Source organism: Neofelis nebulosa, chromosome 13, assembly GCF_028018385.1.
Source record: "Neofelis nebulosa isolate mNeoNeb1 chromosome 13, mNeoNeb1.pri, whole genome shotgun sequence".
In the NCBI taxonomy this organism is placed as follows: Eukaryota; Metazoa; Chordata; class Mammalia; order Carnivora; family Felidae; genus Neofelis; species Neofelis nebulosa.
In genome coordinates this window covers 38,134,888-38,150,592 of record NC_080794.1, presented here as the reverse complement: position 1 = coordinate 38,150,592, position 15,705 = coordinate 38,134,888, and the positions used below count along the sequence as shown (strand labels likewise).

General features: G+C 42.9%; 1 protein-coding gene and 1 pseudogene across 4 annotated transcripts in view; both read left to right on the top strand.

Annotated features, from left to right (window-relative positions):
* The first annotated feature begins 8,702 nt into the window (after window positions 1-8,702).
* LOC131492834 (macrophage-capping protein-like) lies at window positions 8,703-9,876 on the top strand (annotated as a pseudogene).
* Window positions 9,877-11,732: 1,856 nt separating this feature from the next.
* Window positions 11,733-15,705, top strand: part of PLA2G12B (phospholipase A2 group XIIB) — a 30,591-nt gene continuing 26,618 nt past the window's right edge. For 2 of the 4 annotated variants that reach the window (XM_058696673.1, XM_058696672.1), the window contains exon 1: window positions 11,737-12,083. In XM_058696673.1, coding sequence (XP_058552656.1) covers window positions 11,873-12,083 — 211 coding nt within the window. In that variant the 5' untranslated portion in view covers window positions 11,737-11,872. Of the gene's footprint in view, window positions 12,084-15,705 lie in introns of all 4 variants that reach the window. The other 2 variants (XM_058696674.1, XM_058696670.1) reach the window with 2 other exon arrangements.

Below are 15,705 nucleotides of genomic sequence, written 5' to 3'. Positions count from 1 at the left end.
AAAAATAAACTATTGGGACTACATCAAGATAAAAACCTTCTGCACAACAGAGGGAACAGTCAAAAAAATTAAAAGGCAACCTACAGAGTAGGTGAAGATGTTTATAAATGACATATTTGATAAAGGGTTAATATCCAAAATATGTAAAGAACATTTACAACTCAACAGCCAAAAAACAAATAATCCAATTTAAAAATGGGCAGAAGACATCAACAGACATTTCTTCAAATAAGACATCCAGATGGCCAACAGACACATGAAAAGATGCTCAACATCACTCATCCTCAGGGAAATGCAAATCAAAACTACCATGAGAGGGGCATCTGGGTGGCTCAGTTGGTTAAGCACCGACTCTTGATTTTAGCTCAGGTCATGATCTCACAGTAGTGAGATGGAGCCCCATGTTGGGCTCTGTGCTGGGTGTGGAGCCTGTTTGGGATTCTCTCTGTCTTTCCCTCTGTCCCTCCCCCACTTTCACTCTCTCTCTCTCTCTCAAAAAAAAAAAGTAAGTGGTTGTAACAAAAAAACAAAAACAAATTACAATGAGATATCACCTCACAGATATCAGAATGGCCAATATCAACAACATAAGGCACAACACGTGTTGGTGAGGATGTGGGGAATGCTCTTGCACTGTTGGGAATGTAAAATGGTGCAGCCACTTAGAAAAATAGTATGGAAGCTTCTCAAAAAAATCAATAGAACTACCACATGATCCAGCAATTGCACTACTGGGCATTTACCCAAAGAATACAAAAACACTAATTCAGAGGGATACATGCACACCTATGTTTACAGCAGCATTATTTACAACAGCCAAATTATGAAACCAGCCCAAGTGTCCATTGATAGATGAATGGATAAAGAAGATGTGGTATATATATACATAATGAGATATTATTCAGCCATAAAAAAGAATGAAATCTTGCCATTTGCAACAACATAGATGGATCAAGAGAGTATAATGCTAAATGAACTAAGTCAAGGAAAGACAAATACCATATGATTTTACTCATATGTGGAATCTAAGAAATTAAATAAACAAAGGTGAAGAAAGGGACAAACCAAAAAAAGCCAACTCTTAACTACAGAGAACAAACTGATTACCAGAGGGGATGTAGGTAGGGGGCCGGGTAAAATAGGTGAAGGGGATTAACAGTACACTTATGGTGGGGTGCCTGGCTCTTTCAGTCAATAGAATGTTCAACTCTTGATCTAAGTGTTGTGAGTTCGAGCCCCACGGTGGGTGTGGAGATTACTTAAAATCTTAAAAAAAAAGTACACTTATGATGAGCCCTGAGTAATTTATAGAATTGTTGAATCACTATATTGCATACCTGAAACTAATATAACACTGTATGTTAACTCTACTGGAATTAAAAAAAAAACAAAACAAAACAGTTGTTCCCAAGGTCTTGGTAAATACAAGAAAAAGAAAAGAGTTATGGGGCAGGTAGTTTTGTAAAGCTCACACTACCCATTCCAATTCTTGTTTTGCTATACTAAATAGACTGGAAGGTACAATATTTTAAAGACTTCCTATCCATAGGCATCCACCTAGGCTTTATCAGAGAAACAACACACTTGAGAGCAATGTATGGTAGCATTTGCACATGAGAAGACTTGCAGATGGCAAGCCTTGTGGTGGTGATGTCTGGTTCCCTTGGGGCTTCTGTGGCAGATTTCTGGCATCTATGCCTAAGTATGCAGCATTTTTCCTTGTTGTGTGAGCAACCAAGCTCAGCATCTCCTACCCCTCTAGATATTGTGACCTCATTAATATCATCCTTAATATTCTTTTTCCTTAAATTAATAAAGTGCTATGTTAGAAGCAGCCAGGAGTCTTGGCCAAGAAAAGGAATTTTGGTTAAAAAGGAAAAAATAAATTTCTCATTATTTGCATATTATATGATTGAGTATAGAGGAAAATCTGTTAAACATGATAAATACAAGTAACTATAATATCATTTTGAAAAGTTATTATGAAAGTAGAGATAAAATGCTACTTATGTTTGGAAGGAAAAGAGAATTTCTAGCTTTGGGAGCCCTGTGATGGTGGGAAGATGCTGAGGGGCGGTAGGCATGTGGTTATGCTGTATAATCCTTTAAATGCTGATGAACTCAGTTTGCTACTGTTCTAAATAAGACATTTATATCAATTCATTAACAGTCTATAGTTTTCTTTCCTGTGGTGCCTTAGTCTCACATTGGTATCAAGGTGATACTGACCTCTTAAACTGAGTTAAGAAGTGTTTTTTCCTCTTCAATTTTTTTGAAGAATTTGAGAAGGAGAAAGATTGGTGTTCTTCGTATGTTTTATAGAATTCAACAGTGAAGCCATCTGGTCCAAGGCTTTTCTCCGGAGGTTTTCCATTATGAATTCAATCCCAAACTAGTCATAAGTTCTATTCAGATTTTACATTTCTTTATTCAGTCCTTTTAAAAAATTTTTTTAAAGTTTATTTATTTTGAGAGAGAGAGAGAGAAAGTGTGTGTGTGTGTGTGCACACGCATGTGTGTGCATGCTCACTGGCTGGGGGAGGGATAGAGAGAGAGAGTCCCAAACAGGCTTTGCCTTATTAGTGCAGAGCCTGACACAGGGCTTGAACTCACAAACCGTGAGATCATGACCTGAGCCAAACTTACGAGTCAGATGCTTAACTGACTGAGCCATTCAGGTGCCCCTTCAGTCCTTTTAGTTTGCATGTTTTTAGGATATGTCCCTTTCACCTAGGTTATCCGATTATTGGGGTACAATTTTCCATAGTACTCTTATAACCCTTTTTATTTCCATGAAGTTGGTAGTAATGTGCCCTGTTGCATTTCTTATTTAATAATTTAAATCTTTAGGGCACCTGGGTGGCTCAGTCAGTGGAGTGTCTGACTTCTGATTTTGGCCCAGGTCATGATCTCATGGTTCATGAGATCAAGCCCCAGATCAGGCTCTACACTGACAGCACGGAGCCTGCATGGGATTCTCTCTCCCCTTCTCTTTCTGCCCCTACCCTGCTTGCTGCTGCTCTCTCTTAAAATAAAAAAATATATAAAAATTTTTTTTAAATCCTCTTCTTGTCTTAGTCATTGTAGCTAAATATTTGTCAATTTTGTTGACCTTTTTAAGTGGGATTTATTTTTGGAATACAAAAATGGTACAATATATGAAATGTAACACACCACAGTAATAGAATGGAGGAAAAACTCACATAATAATTTCAACTGATATAGAATACACATTTTAACACCCTGATAAAAAAAACACTTCAACAAACTAGGGGTAAAAGGAAACTTTCTCAACATGGTAAAGACCATCTATGAAAACTGAACAGTTAATATCCTCAGTGGTGATAGTCTGAAAACATTTTTCCTAAGATCAAGCCAAGGATGCCCACTTTCACCACTTCTATTCACCATAGTATTGGAAGTCCTAGTCAGAGCAGTTAGGCAAGAACAGTAACAGACATCTAAGTCTAATGGAAGAATTAAATTATTTCAGTTCACAGATGAGATGAACTTCTATGTAGAAACTCTAAGTAGTCCACAAAAATCTCCCTCTAGAACCAATAAATGGATCCAGCAAAGTTGCAAAATATAAAATCAATACTTTTTTAAAAAGTTGCATTTCTATACGATAACAGACAATCTGAAAAGAAAAATAAAATTATTCCATTTACGCTAGCATCAAAAAGAATAAAATACTTAGGGACAGATTTACCCAAGGAGGTTCAAGATTTGTAAGTTGAAACTTTATTAAACATTGATGAAAGAAGTTAAAGACAAAAATAAATGGAAAGTCATCCATTATTGATGGCCTGGAAGACTTAATATTGTTGAGATGATAATACACAAAGTAATCTATAGATTCAATGCAATTTCTATTAAAATACCAGCATTTTGTTTCTTGCAGAAATAGAAAAACCAATCCTAGAATTCATATGGAGTAAGGGGCTCCAAGTAGCCAAAACTGTTTTTTTTTTTTTTTTTTAAATTTTTTTTTTTCAACGTTTTTTATTTATTTTTGGGACAGAGAGAGACATAGCATGAACGGGGGAGGGGCAGAGAGAGAGGGAGACACAGAACCGGAAACAGGCTCCAGGCTCCGAGCCATCAGCCCAGAGCCTGACGCGGGGCTCGAACTCACAGACCGCGAGATCGTGACCTGGCTGAAGTCGGACGCTTAACCGACTGCGCCACCCAGGCGCCCCCAAAACTGTTTTTATAAAAAACAAAGTTAAAGGCCTCATACTTCTTGATTTCAAAGCTTACCACAAAGCTAAGGTAATCAAAACTGTGATATGGGCTTAAGGATAGACATATAGACCAATAGACTGGAATAAAGAGCCCACAATGAATTCCCACAGACATGGTCAAGTGATTTTGACAAGGGTGCTAAAACCATTCAATGGTACAAGCAATGCTTTTTTCAACAAATGGTGCTGGGAAAACTGGGTATCAACATGCCAATGAATGAAATTGTTATCATACACCACATATAAAAATTAGGGTAAAGTGGATCTTTTACAGCTGAAACTGTAAAAATCTGGAGGAAAACAGAGCATTATCTTCATGATACTGGATTTGGTGATGTTTTCTTGGATATGACATCAGAAGCACAGGCAATAAAAGAAATAGATCAATTGGACTTCATCCAAATTCAAAACTTTTGTGCAAAATTTAAAACTATCAAGAGAGTGAATGGCAATCCACAGAAGAGGAGAAAATATTTGCAAATCATGTATCTACAGAAGATTAATATCCAGGATATAGAGCAAATTCTTAAAACTCAACAATAAAAGTAACTGCAATTAAAAACTGGCAAAGCAGCTTCCACAGTCATACAGGATGCTGCCAATGAAGGCTATTTCTCTCTCAATCCATCAGAACTACTGAGTCATGAGCTGTATCACTGAGGGGCTAGAAGAAGCTGGGAGAGTGGCAGATAGCACTCTTAGATGGCATTAGTGACACACAGTTCCTGTGTCAGAGGCTGCTTGCAGAAGTCACTGGGATGGCTTGCATGTGGATTCCCCCTAGGTGGCACATGGGCATGCTTAGCACCTGATATGGCTCACCCATGCATCCCCAAATCCTGTGGCTGACTCCCAGTGTGCACTCCTGATGGTACTGGGGTGAGCTTTGGCAGATAGCTAGTGGGTATGCACAGACATTTGGCTTGGATCTGGAGGCCATCTGGAGATGCCACAAACTTGAGGTTTAAGCCTGCCCTCAGTGAAGCAAAAGGAAGGCTGTCAGAATGTGATCTGGTGCATTACAGGATTGAGAGAAGACATTCAGATTTAATAATTCAGCCAAAAGAGAAAGCAAAAAGCATTAAGCATAGAAGATCTGAGAAAGTCTTAGAATCCTTAGCAAGGATGACAGAAGTTATTTCTTTCCTAAAGGCAGTTATTAAAAACTGGAGATGACCCCTACTTCAAATGTGAAGACAGCAACACAAGACTTGAAAGAACATGAAAAATCAAAGAAACATGACAACACTAAAGGATCACAATAATCTTCCAGTAACCAAGTCTCCTAAGGCCAAGATGACCATGTAGAAGGACCCTAAGCTCATCCCATCCCACGTTTACAGCTAGGTATCACTCACAGCTGAGTAAATAAGCTGAGAATAATCGGAAGATGGGCAGCACAAACTCCATAACTAAAAGTAGAGAAGCTCCATCTGAGAGGTTAGGAAGGGCAGAAATGGTGGTCAGGACCTGCCCCCAGGAGGGAGGGAGCTGCTGGCACAGAATGGAGAAAGCACCAGAGAGCCCATATGGGAAAGACAAATCCCCATAACAGCTGTCCTTGAAAATCAGAGGGGCTGAATTCTATGAGTTTGTATGTAACCAGTGGGACTTGGGGCCTGGAGCTTTAAAAGTCAGCTGGTTCAGGGGCGCCTGGGTGGCGCAGTCGGTTGGGCGTCCAACTTCAGCCAGGTCACGATCTCGCGGTCCGTGAGTTCGAGCCCCGCGTCAGGCTCTGGGCTGATGGCTCAGAGCCTGGAGCCTGTTTCCAATTCTGTGTCTCCCTCTCTCTCTGCCCCTCCCCCGTTCATGCTCTGTCTCTCTCTGTCCCAAAAATAAATAAATGTTGAAAAAAAAAAAAAAAGTCAGCTGGTTCAGCACTGGGCAAGCCAGGAGGATGAGTGATAGCTGAGTCCTCACCCATAAGAGACAAAAGCCCATGGGGAGGCAACACTTTGCATAAGGTCTGGGGTAAATGGGGAAAAGATCTGTTTATATGAATTTTGGAGTGTGTTGGGGGACTTCTGGACCAAAGGATCTGGCAGGAGCCATCTTCCTCCCCCCCAGTGTCCAGTGTAAACACAGAGCCACCTGCAGGAGGCAGTGCTGCACAGACACTTGCTACCTAACCTGGTAGCAGGGCACCTGCCCACAAGTTCTCCAAGCCTGCTGGCCTCTGCCCTGGGCTAAATGCAAATTTTGTTAATGCCACTGTGTGCCATGCCCTCAGCCATTGTACTTTGGGGGATCCAGCCAAGAACTAGTGACTCATCACCAATTATGCTAACACTGCCAGCCTGTTCTGGTGCCTTCCTGTGGTCATGTCTCCTGAGACCCGGGCTGCCTGGATTTCAGTAACACCAGAGATCAAGCACAGACAACAACAGGCGAAGAGTCAGTGCAGATGTCTGGACTGAAAGGAAAAGCGACTCAGACAAAATAGCAGAACTCAAGCAACACATGTAGGAGACTCCCCTGAAGTGGCAAGTTTCTGATAAACAGGGGACACTGCAGTGAAGGGCACTACAGGACCTCTTCTTCATAAAGCCACTACTCTCAAGAGCAGAAGATGTAGCTGACTTTTCCTAACACACAGAAACAGACACAGCAAGGTAGACAAGGGAGAGGAATAATATGTCCCAAATGAAAGAACAGGACAAAATCACAGCAGGAGATCTAAGAGAACAGAAATAAGTCATATACCTGATGAAGAATTTAATTTTTTTAATGTTTATTTTTGAGAGACTGAGAGACAGAGAGACACAGAGAGAGGAGACAGAGCACAAGCGGGGATGGGGCAGAGAAAGACGGAGACAGAATCTGAAGCAGGCTCCAGGCTTTGTGCTGACAGCTCATAAAGACACTCAGTGGACTTCAGAAAAGGGTAGAAGACATCAGTGAGACCCTTGACAAAGAGATAACATATCAGAGATGAAGAACTCAATAAGTGAAATTAAAGATACAACAGATGCAATCAATAGTAAGCTACGGGAAGCAGAGGAATGTGTCAGTGACCTAGAGGATAGAGTAATGAAAATCAATCAAGCTGAACAGGTGAGAGATGTATAAATACTGCTTAATGAGGATAGATTTAGAGAATTCAGTGATACCATCAAAAGCAATAACTTTCCTATTATAGGGATCCCAGGAGAGGAGAGAGAAAGGGGGCAGAAAATTCATTTGAAGAAATAATAGCTGAAAACTCCCCAAATCTGGGGAGGAAAACAGATCCAGATTCAAGAGGCACAGAGATTCCCTAGCAAAAGTCAACCCAAGGAGGTCCAACTAAGACACATAGTAATTAGAATGGGAAAAAATAGTGATAAAGAATTTAAAGGTTGCAAGAGAAAAGAAGACAGGTACATACCAAGGAAACCCCATAAGGCTATAAGCTGGTTTTTCAGCAGCAACTTTGCAGGCCAGAAGAGAGTGGCAGGATATATTCCAAGTGCTATACGGAAGAGATCTGCAGCCAAGAATATTCAATTCAGCAAGGCTGTCATTCAGAATAGAAGGAGAAATAAAGTTTCCAGATAAACAAGGTTAGAAAGAATTCATTACCACTAAAGCAGCCCGCTAAGAAATGTTAAGGGAGACTGAGTGGAAAACAAAAGCCGTAAGTCAGATTAAGAAAAATAGGAAGCGCAAAAGAAAAAAAAAGAAAAAAAAAGTTTATCTGTAAAATCAGGCAAGAGAAGACAAAAGGATGTAAAATAAAAGGCAATAAAAGAAATATCCGAAATATGGAGGGGAGAGGAGTAAAGAATGAGTTCAAGATTAAGGACCATCAGCTTAATATATATTGCTACACGCATAAGATGTTACATATCAACTGAATGGTAGCCATAAATCAAAACAGTAATAGATACACAAAAAATAAAGAGCAAGGAATCTAAGTTTATCACTAAAGAAAACCAGCAAACCATGAAAGAGAGAAAGAGAAGAAAGGATAAGAGGCCGACTACAAACGCAACCACAAACCAAGTAACAAAATAGCAATAAATATGCATCTATCAATAATGTAAATGGACTAAATGCTCCAATCAAAAGAAAGGGTAACAGAGTGGATTAAAAAAACAAGACCCTAGGCGCCTGGGTGGTTCAGTTGGTTGAGCGTCTGACTTCGGCTCAGGTCAAGATCTCAGGGTTTGTGAGTTTGAGCCCCACATCAGGCTCACTGCTGTCGGTGCAGAGCCCACTTCAGATCCTCCGTCCTCCTCTCTCTCTCTGCCCCTCCCCAACTTGCTCTCTCTCAAAAATAAATAGAACATTTAAAAAAATAAAAAAAATAAGACCCATCTATAGGCTGCCTACAAGAGACTCATTTCAGACCTAAAGACACATGCAGATTGAAATGAGGGGATGGAGAAACATTAATCACGCAAACGGATGTCAGAAGAAAGCTGGAATAGCAATATTCTGTTGGAGGAAATAGAATTTAGAACAAAGTCTGCAGGAAGAAACAAAGAAGCACTATACATAATAATAAAGGGGGCTGCTGGAGCTACCGAGCAAGGTGGTGGCAGAACTGGAAACAGCATGTACACATTCCTCCCCCAGACTGGTTCTCCATTCCCAGCCTGGGTGCAGGATCCCTGCCTGCATGTATGGTGGGTGGAGAAGCTGAAGGCAGTGCCAGTAGCACATGAGAACCAGGGCATCTTCCCTCTGGAGAGACTCCTACCTAGTGCTGCACAATGGTCCAGAGGAGCTCTCCCACTTGCACCTATGGATAGGACAGCAGCCATCCTGGGATGAACAGGGGGCCTGTGCTGTGCTGGTCGTGCACCTCAACACCCTGCCTGGCGAGAGGCTGGTGCAGCACCGAGAGGTGCAAGGCAGTGAGTTTGACCTCTTCATGAGCTACTTCTCATGTGGCCTCAAGTACCAGGAAGGTGGAGTAGAGTCAGCATTTCACAAGACCTCCCCAGGGGCCACTCTAGCTGCCACCAAGAAATTCTACCAGATCAAGAGGAAGAAGAACATCCATGCCACTGAAAGGGCACTGAGCTGAGACAGCTTCAACACTGGGGACTGCCCCATCCTGGACCTGGGCCAGAATATCTTTGCCTGGTGTGGTGGCAAGTTCGACATCCTGGAGCACTGCAAGGTGCAGTACCTGGACATGGCCATCTGGGACAGTGAGCGACAGGGCAAGGCCCGAGTGGAGATTGTCACTGATGGGGAAGAGCCTGTAGAGATGATCCAGGTCCTGGGCCCCACGCCTCATCTGAAGGAGGGCAATCCCGAGGAAGACCTCATGGCTGACCAGACAAATGCCAAGGCTGTGGCTCTGTATAAGGTCTCTGTTGCCACTGAACATCAACCTGACTAAGGTGACTGACTCCAGTCCCTTTGCCCTCAAGTTGCTGCTATCTGATGACTGCTTTGTGCTGGACAGTGATACTTTGTGGCAAGCTCTACATCTGGAAGGGGTAAAAACCGAACAAGAATGAGTGGCATATAGTCTCCACGTGGCTAAGGGCTTCATCTCCTGCATATGGTATGCCCCAAACACTCAGGTGGAGATTTTTCCCCAGAGTCATGAGAGCCCCATCTTCAAGCAATTATTCAAGGACTGAAAATGAGGATGGGCCTCTCCCTGCCCTCTGCCTACTTTCTCCTTCTCCAGCTGCCTGATTAGTGCTGAGGTGCCCCCATGAAGTTTCAATAAATGAGACTAGTGCTTTCCTGGAAACAAAAATAAAGGAGACGATGCAACAAGGAGATATACAACAATTGTAAATATTTATGCGTCCAACATGGGAGCATCCAAATATATAACGCAGTTAATAACAACATAAGGGAACTAATCAATAGTAATACAATAATAGTAGAGGACCTTAAAACTCCACTTACATCAATGGACAGATCATCCAAACAGAAAATCAAAAAGCAAACAGTGGCTTTGAATGACACACTGGACCAGATGGATTTAACAGATATATTCAGAACATTCCCTCCTAAAAACAGCAGAATACACATTCTTTTCAAGTACACATGGAATGTTCTCCAGAATAGATCACATATTAGGCCACAAAACGTGCCTCAACAAATTTAGCCGGGAATGAGGGTGGGCGTCTCCCCTCCCTCTGCCCACTTTCTCCTTCTCCAGCTGCCTCAGTGCTGGGGTGCCCCATGGATGTTCCCATTTTCATTGTGACTGGGCCCCACAAATCATGCACCAGGCCCTGATCCCCACTTCACCAGTGACAGCCTGTCCATTTCTGAGTCCTTTCACCTTTGTGTCTCAGTTTTCTCACCTCTCAAACAGGAACGATATCCACCTTACTTCACAGAATTGATGTAAAACACACATACACTGGTTTGGAATATATAGATGCTTTAAGATACTGGTGGCATTGTTGTTCATATGATTTTTTTTTTAAGTAGGCTCCATGCCCCTCATGGGACTTGAACTCACAATCCTGAAATCAAGGCCTGAGCTGAGATCAAGTCAGATGCTTAACCGACTGAGCCACCCAGGTGCCCCCATGATGAAATATTTTTTAACCATTGCCCTTTCTGGAGTCTGAGTCTCTAGACAAAAAGATTTCTTATCCAAAATGAAGAAATGTAATTCATTATCTTCTGTGGGGCTTGCCAGAATTTTGAGAGAGAACCTATTTGACTCATTTGGTCCATAAAGATATCATTTATAGAGACTAGTGATCTCATGGAATTTATTTCTTCATGTGGCTAAAAGCAAAGCATGAACTGAAAGTGATGCCAAAACTCTGGACTTAGTCAACAGTCTTAAAGCCTAAACTTTCAAATTCTGTTTCTGATAAACCTTTAGTTAGTTTCTAAGCAGCTTGAGTAAAAACAACACAAGGAGAGTGGAGTTCCCTCAGCACCATCTCTGGGCAATCTGTAGAGATCAGACACTGTTGAGTGCAAATGAAAACACTGCTGTAAGCAGAGAGGCAAAAATGTCCCAGCACCAGTGTGGCTGCACTTAGGAACTCTGCCGGGTTGGAGGACAGAGTCCGAGAGCCAAGAAGAGACTAAGGCAGAAGCAGGGGTCCCAAATCTGAAAACCCACTTCACACACACTTAGAACACACGGATAATATCCTGACCATTGGTCTGGGTGCCATTGTTAACCCACTGACATTGGGGGTTTCCTGAGCTCTCAATACATCCTCCTAAATCTCCCTAGAGACCATGCACAGATGACTGGCTTAGGGGTGGTGCTGGGATCTTGGGACAAGAGCTTGTGTCAAGAGGCTAGCCCTAAAGGCCCAAATTTGTAACTGATCAATAGGTTAACGAGTTGGTTGGGGGCAGAATTCCAATTGCTCCACCGCTCGTGCCTCCTACAAGTTGGCCAACATCTCCCTCCTCCAGGGCTGTGGAATCCACTTTGAAGTGTTCTCTCTGACTGGCCATCCCTCAGACAGGCCCTCCCACTGCCTAACCTTTACCCTTTCTAATTGCCCTGATCTCATCCCAACCTCCATTGCTATGTTTAAAGTCCACCTCTGGGGAACACACAGATTGAGTGTTCCAGATAACCCCCTTCCCAGTCCTGCTTGACATCTGGCCAGCAGGCTGCATACCTGGATTTCCTGGGACACTGGCTGGGGTTTGAGGAAAGACCTCAGCACCCAGCTGGCTTCAGGATGAAGCTGGCCACTGGCTTCTTGATTTTGTGGCTCAGCCTGTGCGGTGGCCCAGCTCAGAGTGACACCAGCCCTGATGCAGAGGAGTCCTATTCAGACTGGGGCCTTCGGCACATCAGGGGCAGTTTTGAATCTGTCAACAGCTACTTCGATTCCTTTCTGGAGCTGCTGGGAGGGAAAAATGGAGTCTGTCAGTACAGATGCCGATACGGTGAGTGCATGCGCAGTTTCTCTTCCTGGTGGGCCTGTGAACAGTGGGAGCAGGGTCTCAGTCTGTCACACACTTTTCCCTGCCATTCACCTCCTAAGTCGGTTTGCCAGATTCAGCAAATAAAAATACGGGATTCCCAGTGAAACGTGCATTTCAAATAAACAACCAATAATTTGTTAATATATTTGAAATATTTGGGACACACTTACACTGACAAATTATCGGTTGTTTATCTGAAATGCACATTTCACTGAGTTTCCTGGATTTTTGCTAACAAACTTACTCCAGGGAAACTGCTTCATTTTAGTGAGCTTGTTGTGAGGCCATTACTTAGAAACAAGAAGTATGGGTGGGGGTCGGGGAGAAAATGAGGAGGTCTTTGTGAGGAGTTCCTAGGGATGAAAACTTGAGCTGAACATTCAGAGAAAATTCTACTGGGAGGTGAAACAGCTTCCTCAGTCACTCTGTGCTAAGCTTGGAGATGGATTCTTCTTTCCTCCTAATGTAGTTCACACCTCCCTGCCAGCTCTGTCAGTCCCTGATGGGCATCAGTGTGTCCGACCCTCCTAAGAGAGCTTACGGAGTATGACTGCCTCAATCAGCAATGGCAGGCCTTCAGGGGTTAGGAAGGGCTTGCTGCCAGCTGTCTCTGCCCACCAAGGACCAGGCCCTGAGCAGGTCTCAGACTGTCCCTCAGGCCTGGCGTCAGATGTACAGTTGTGAACAGGTAGGGCACTACCCTGCCTGAGTTGTAAAGAGGGTACGTGGGAGCCAGGGTGCACTTCCAGCTGCCAGGAATTGTCCCTGGTGTCAGTTCTTCCTTCTCCATGCTAGGAGTCAATTTAAGGGCAGCAGGAAGCGGGGCCCTGGACCTTGCTGCTGGGAGGCAGGAGTAACTTCAAAAGGGGAGGAGAGTGGCTTTCGAAAGCATGCACGGTTTCATATAGCATTAGTTTTATGGTTTAGGTTATCAAATATTTCATCATGGGATTGGAGATGGAAATGGTGAGTCAGTCTAGCCTAACAGGAAAACATTTAAGAAATATTTTCTCCAAACACTTTTGAGAAAGAGAGAAAGAGAGAGAGACAAAAAAGCTGCATAATTGCTGGACTCACCCAATCAGTCTCACTCACTCCCTTTTTACCTGTGAGCAGGGGACATCCCTTCCTTACAATCCATGAGTGACTCAATGGGTAATCCTTGAGGCAGAACCAAAAATCTTGCAGCATAAAAGTTTGAACCATATACAGTTATGGTGAACAAAAGAGTCGCATCTTCTATGTGATGATCCCTTAGGGCAAAAAGCCATCTGCGCTGGGCCTACCTGGGCTCCTGGCCCCATCTTCGGCCAACATGGGTTGGACAAAGGCAGAGGTGACTTGTCACTGGACTGTGCTCACCTAGTTTGCATCAGTGGTGCAGGGAGGGGGTTAACTCACTTCAGGTATTTCTTCAACACAGGTGCTATTTTCCTTCCTAGAGGCGATAGGAGACTTGGGTCTGTGGTTTAGCAAATAGATAACCACGGGGATTGTTTAGGAAAACAAGAGTCAAACCTTCTTCTTTCTTCTCTCGCAAAACAGCATTAAAAGATTTCAGCAAATTTTGGTTGCAAGCTTCTACCTGGGCAGGGGCAGCAGCTACTAGTGGGGGATGGGACAGTCAACAGAGACATTGCTGGAAGGCAAATAACTCCACTCACTCTGAAAACAGAACCTGTGCAAGGAGGGGCCTGAAAAACATACAAAATAGGGGGTTAAGCCTTATTACCTTTGGAACTTAGTGGAGCCAAGAACCTGGAGGCCATGGCCAAACAGCACAAAATATCTTCTCAGGTTGATTATGAATCAAGCAATCTTTGGAACAGAAAATACCTAATAATTAACTGGGTCTCTCTGTCCTTTTTCAGTTTGCTTTGTGGTACACTTCTTGTGTACCACGCCTCTATCCCCAAAGCAGTGGTTGTCAAACTCTGCTTTGAAGTCTCTAGTGGGCTTAAAAAGACTATCTTTCCCCACCCCCCACCACATTTCTGATTGGGTAGGTAGGTAGGTCAGGGGTGGAGCCACAGAATTTGCATTTTTAAAAGTTCCCAGGTGATCCTGGTGCAGGACCACATTTTCAGGAAAAAAAAAAAATCAATTTTAAAGGTTACAATCTTTTGTCAGAGGAAATAATTTAGCAACAATTAGTCTACCAAAAAAATTTTTTTTCTATTTGATAAGTACTTAACCACTACTTAAAACCATAGTTCTCTATCTTGGCCCTGTACTTACCAGCACCTGGGGGTCTTTAAAAACTCCTGTGCCCAATCAGAATCTCCATGGGCTGGACCCAGATGTCAGTATTTAAAAAAAAATTTTTTTATAAGTGTTTTTTAAATGTTTATTTATTATGAGAGAGAGAGAGCGAGCACAAGCAGGGGAGGGCCAGAGAGAGAGGGAGAGAAAGAATCCCCAGCAGGCTCCGCACTGGCAGCGCAGAGCCTGATGCTAGGCTGGAGCTCATGAACTATGAGATCATGACCTGAGCAGAAGTCAGACGCTTAACTGACTGAGCCACCCAGACATGCCCAGATTATCACTATTCTTAATGTTTCCCAGGTGATTACCAAGTGTATGGAGCACTATTTTAATAGGTCATTCATGGAGAACTTCAGCCTGTAGGTTGTTCTGACAGATGAAGGTGTGTTTGTGGCCTGGTAGCCTACAACATTGTGTCAGCATTGGTTTCCCCACTTCTTAGATCTACAGCAGCTTGTTTTCATGTCAACACATAAAATCTGTACTTGTTAAGGATCAGACTGTAAATACAATGAGATTCAGCAGGTATTAATAGCAGATGCAGCACAGCTGCTATAAGGGTATGCACTAATGTGATCAAGATTTCCTCTCCCCGCTGCCAGAGATTCTGATTCAATAGGTCTGTGGTAGGACCCGGGAACTGCACGGGAGGCCCTTGAACTAACCAGGCTTTGAGAAATACTAGTAATGGAAAAATCATGGGTTTGAAGTGGGGGCGTGTGTGTGTGAATTCCATTGCTGGTGACCTTGGGCAAGTTATCTAACTCTCTCAACCTTTGTTGACTCATGTTTTTTTTTTTTTTTTAATTAAAAAAAATTTTTTTAAGTGTATTTACTTTTGAAAGAGAGAGAGAGTATGAGCTGCAGAGCGGCAGAGAGAGAGGGAGACACAGAATCTGAAGCAGGCTCTAGGCTCTGACCTGTCAGCACAGAGCCTGATGCAGGGCTTGAATCCACGAACTGTGAGATTATGACCTGAGCTTCATGACCTGAGCCAAAGTTGACCCTCAACTGACTGAGCCACCCAGGTGCTCTTGTTGACTCATGTTTATAAATGTTAGTAACACCTACCTTGCAAGGTTGTTATAAGAATTAAGAATTAGTGCTAGGTATGGAGCACAGCAGGTACCGAACAAGTTTTATAAATGTTATGAGAAATATGGCCTGGTAAACAGGTTAAATATGCATTCAGATTCTTCCAGTTCTCTTTCAACATAAACACACACACACACACACACACACAAATCCCATAGGCTGGACAATACCTTCTCAGCTTCTGGAAGAAATCATCAAATGATAATTTAAGTGTTCTGTGCTT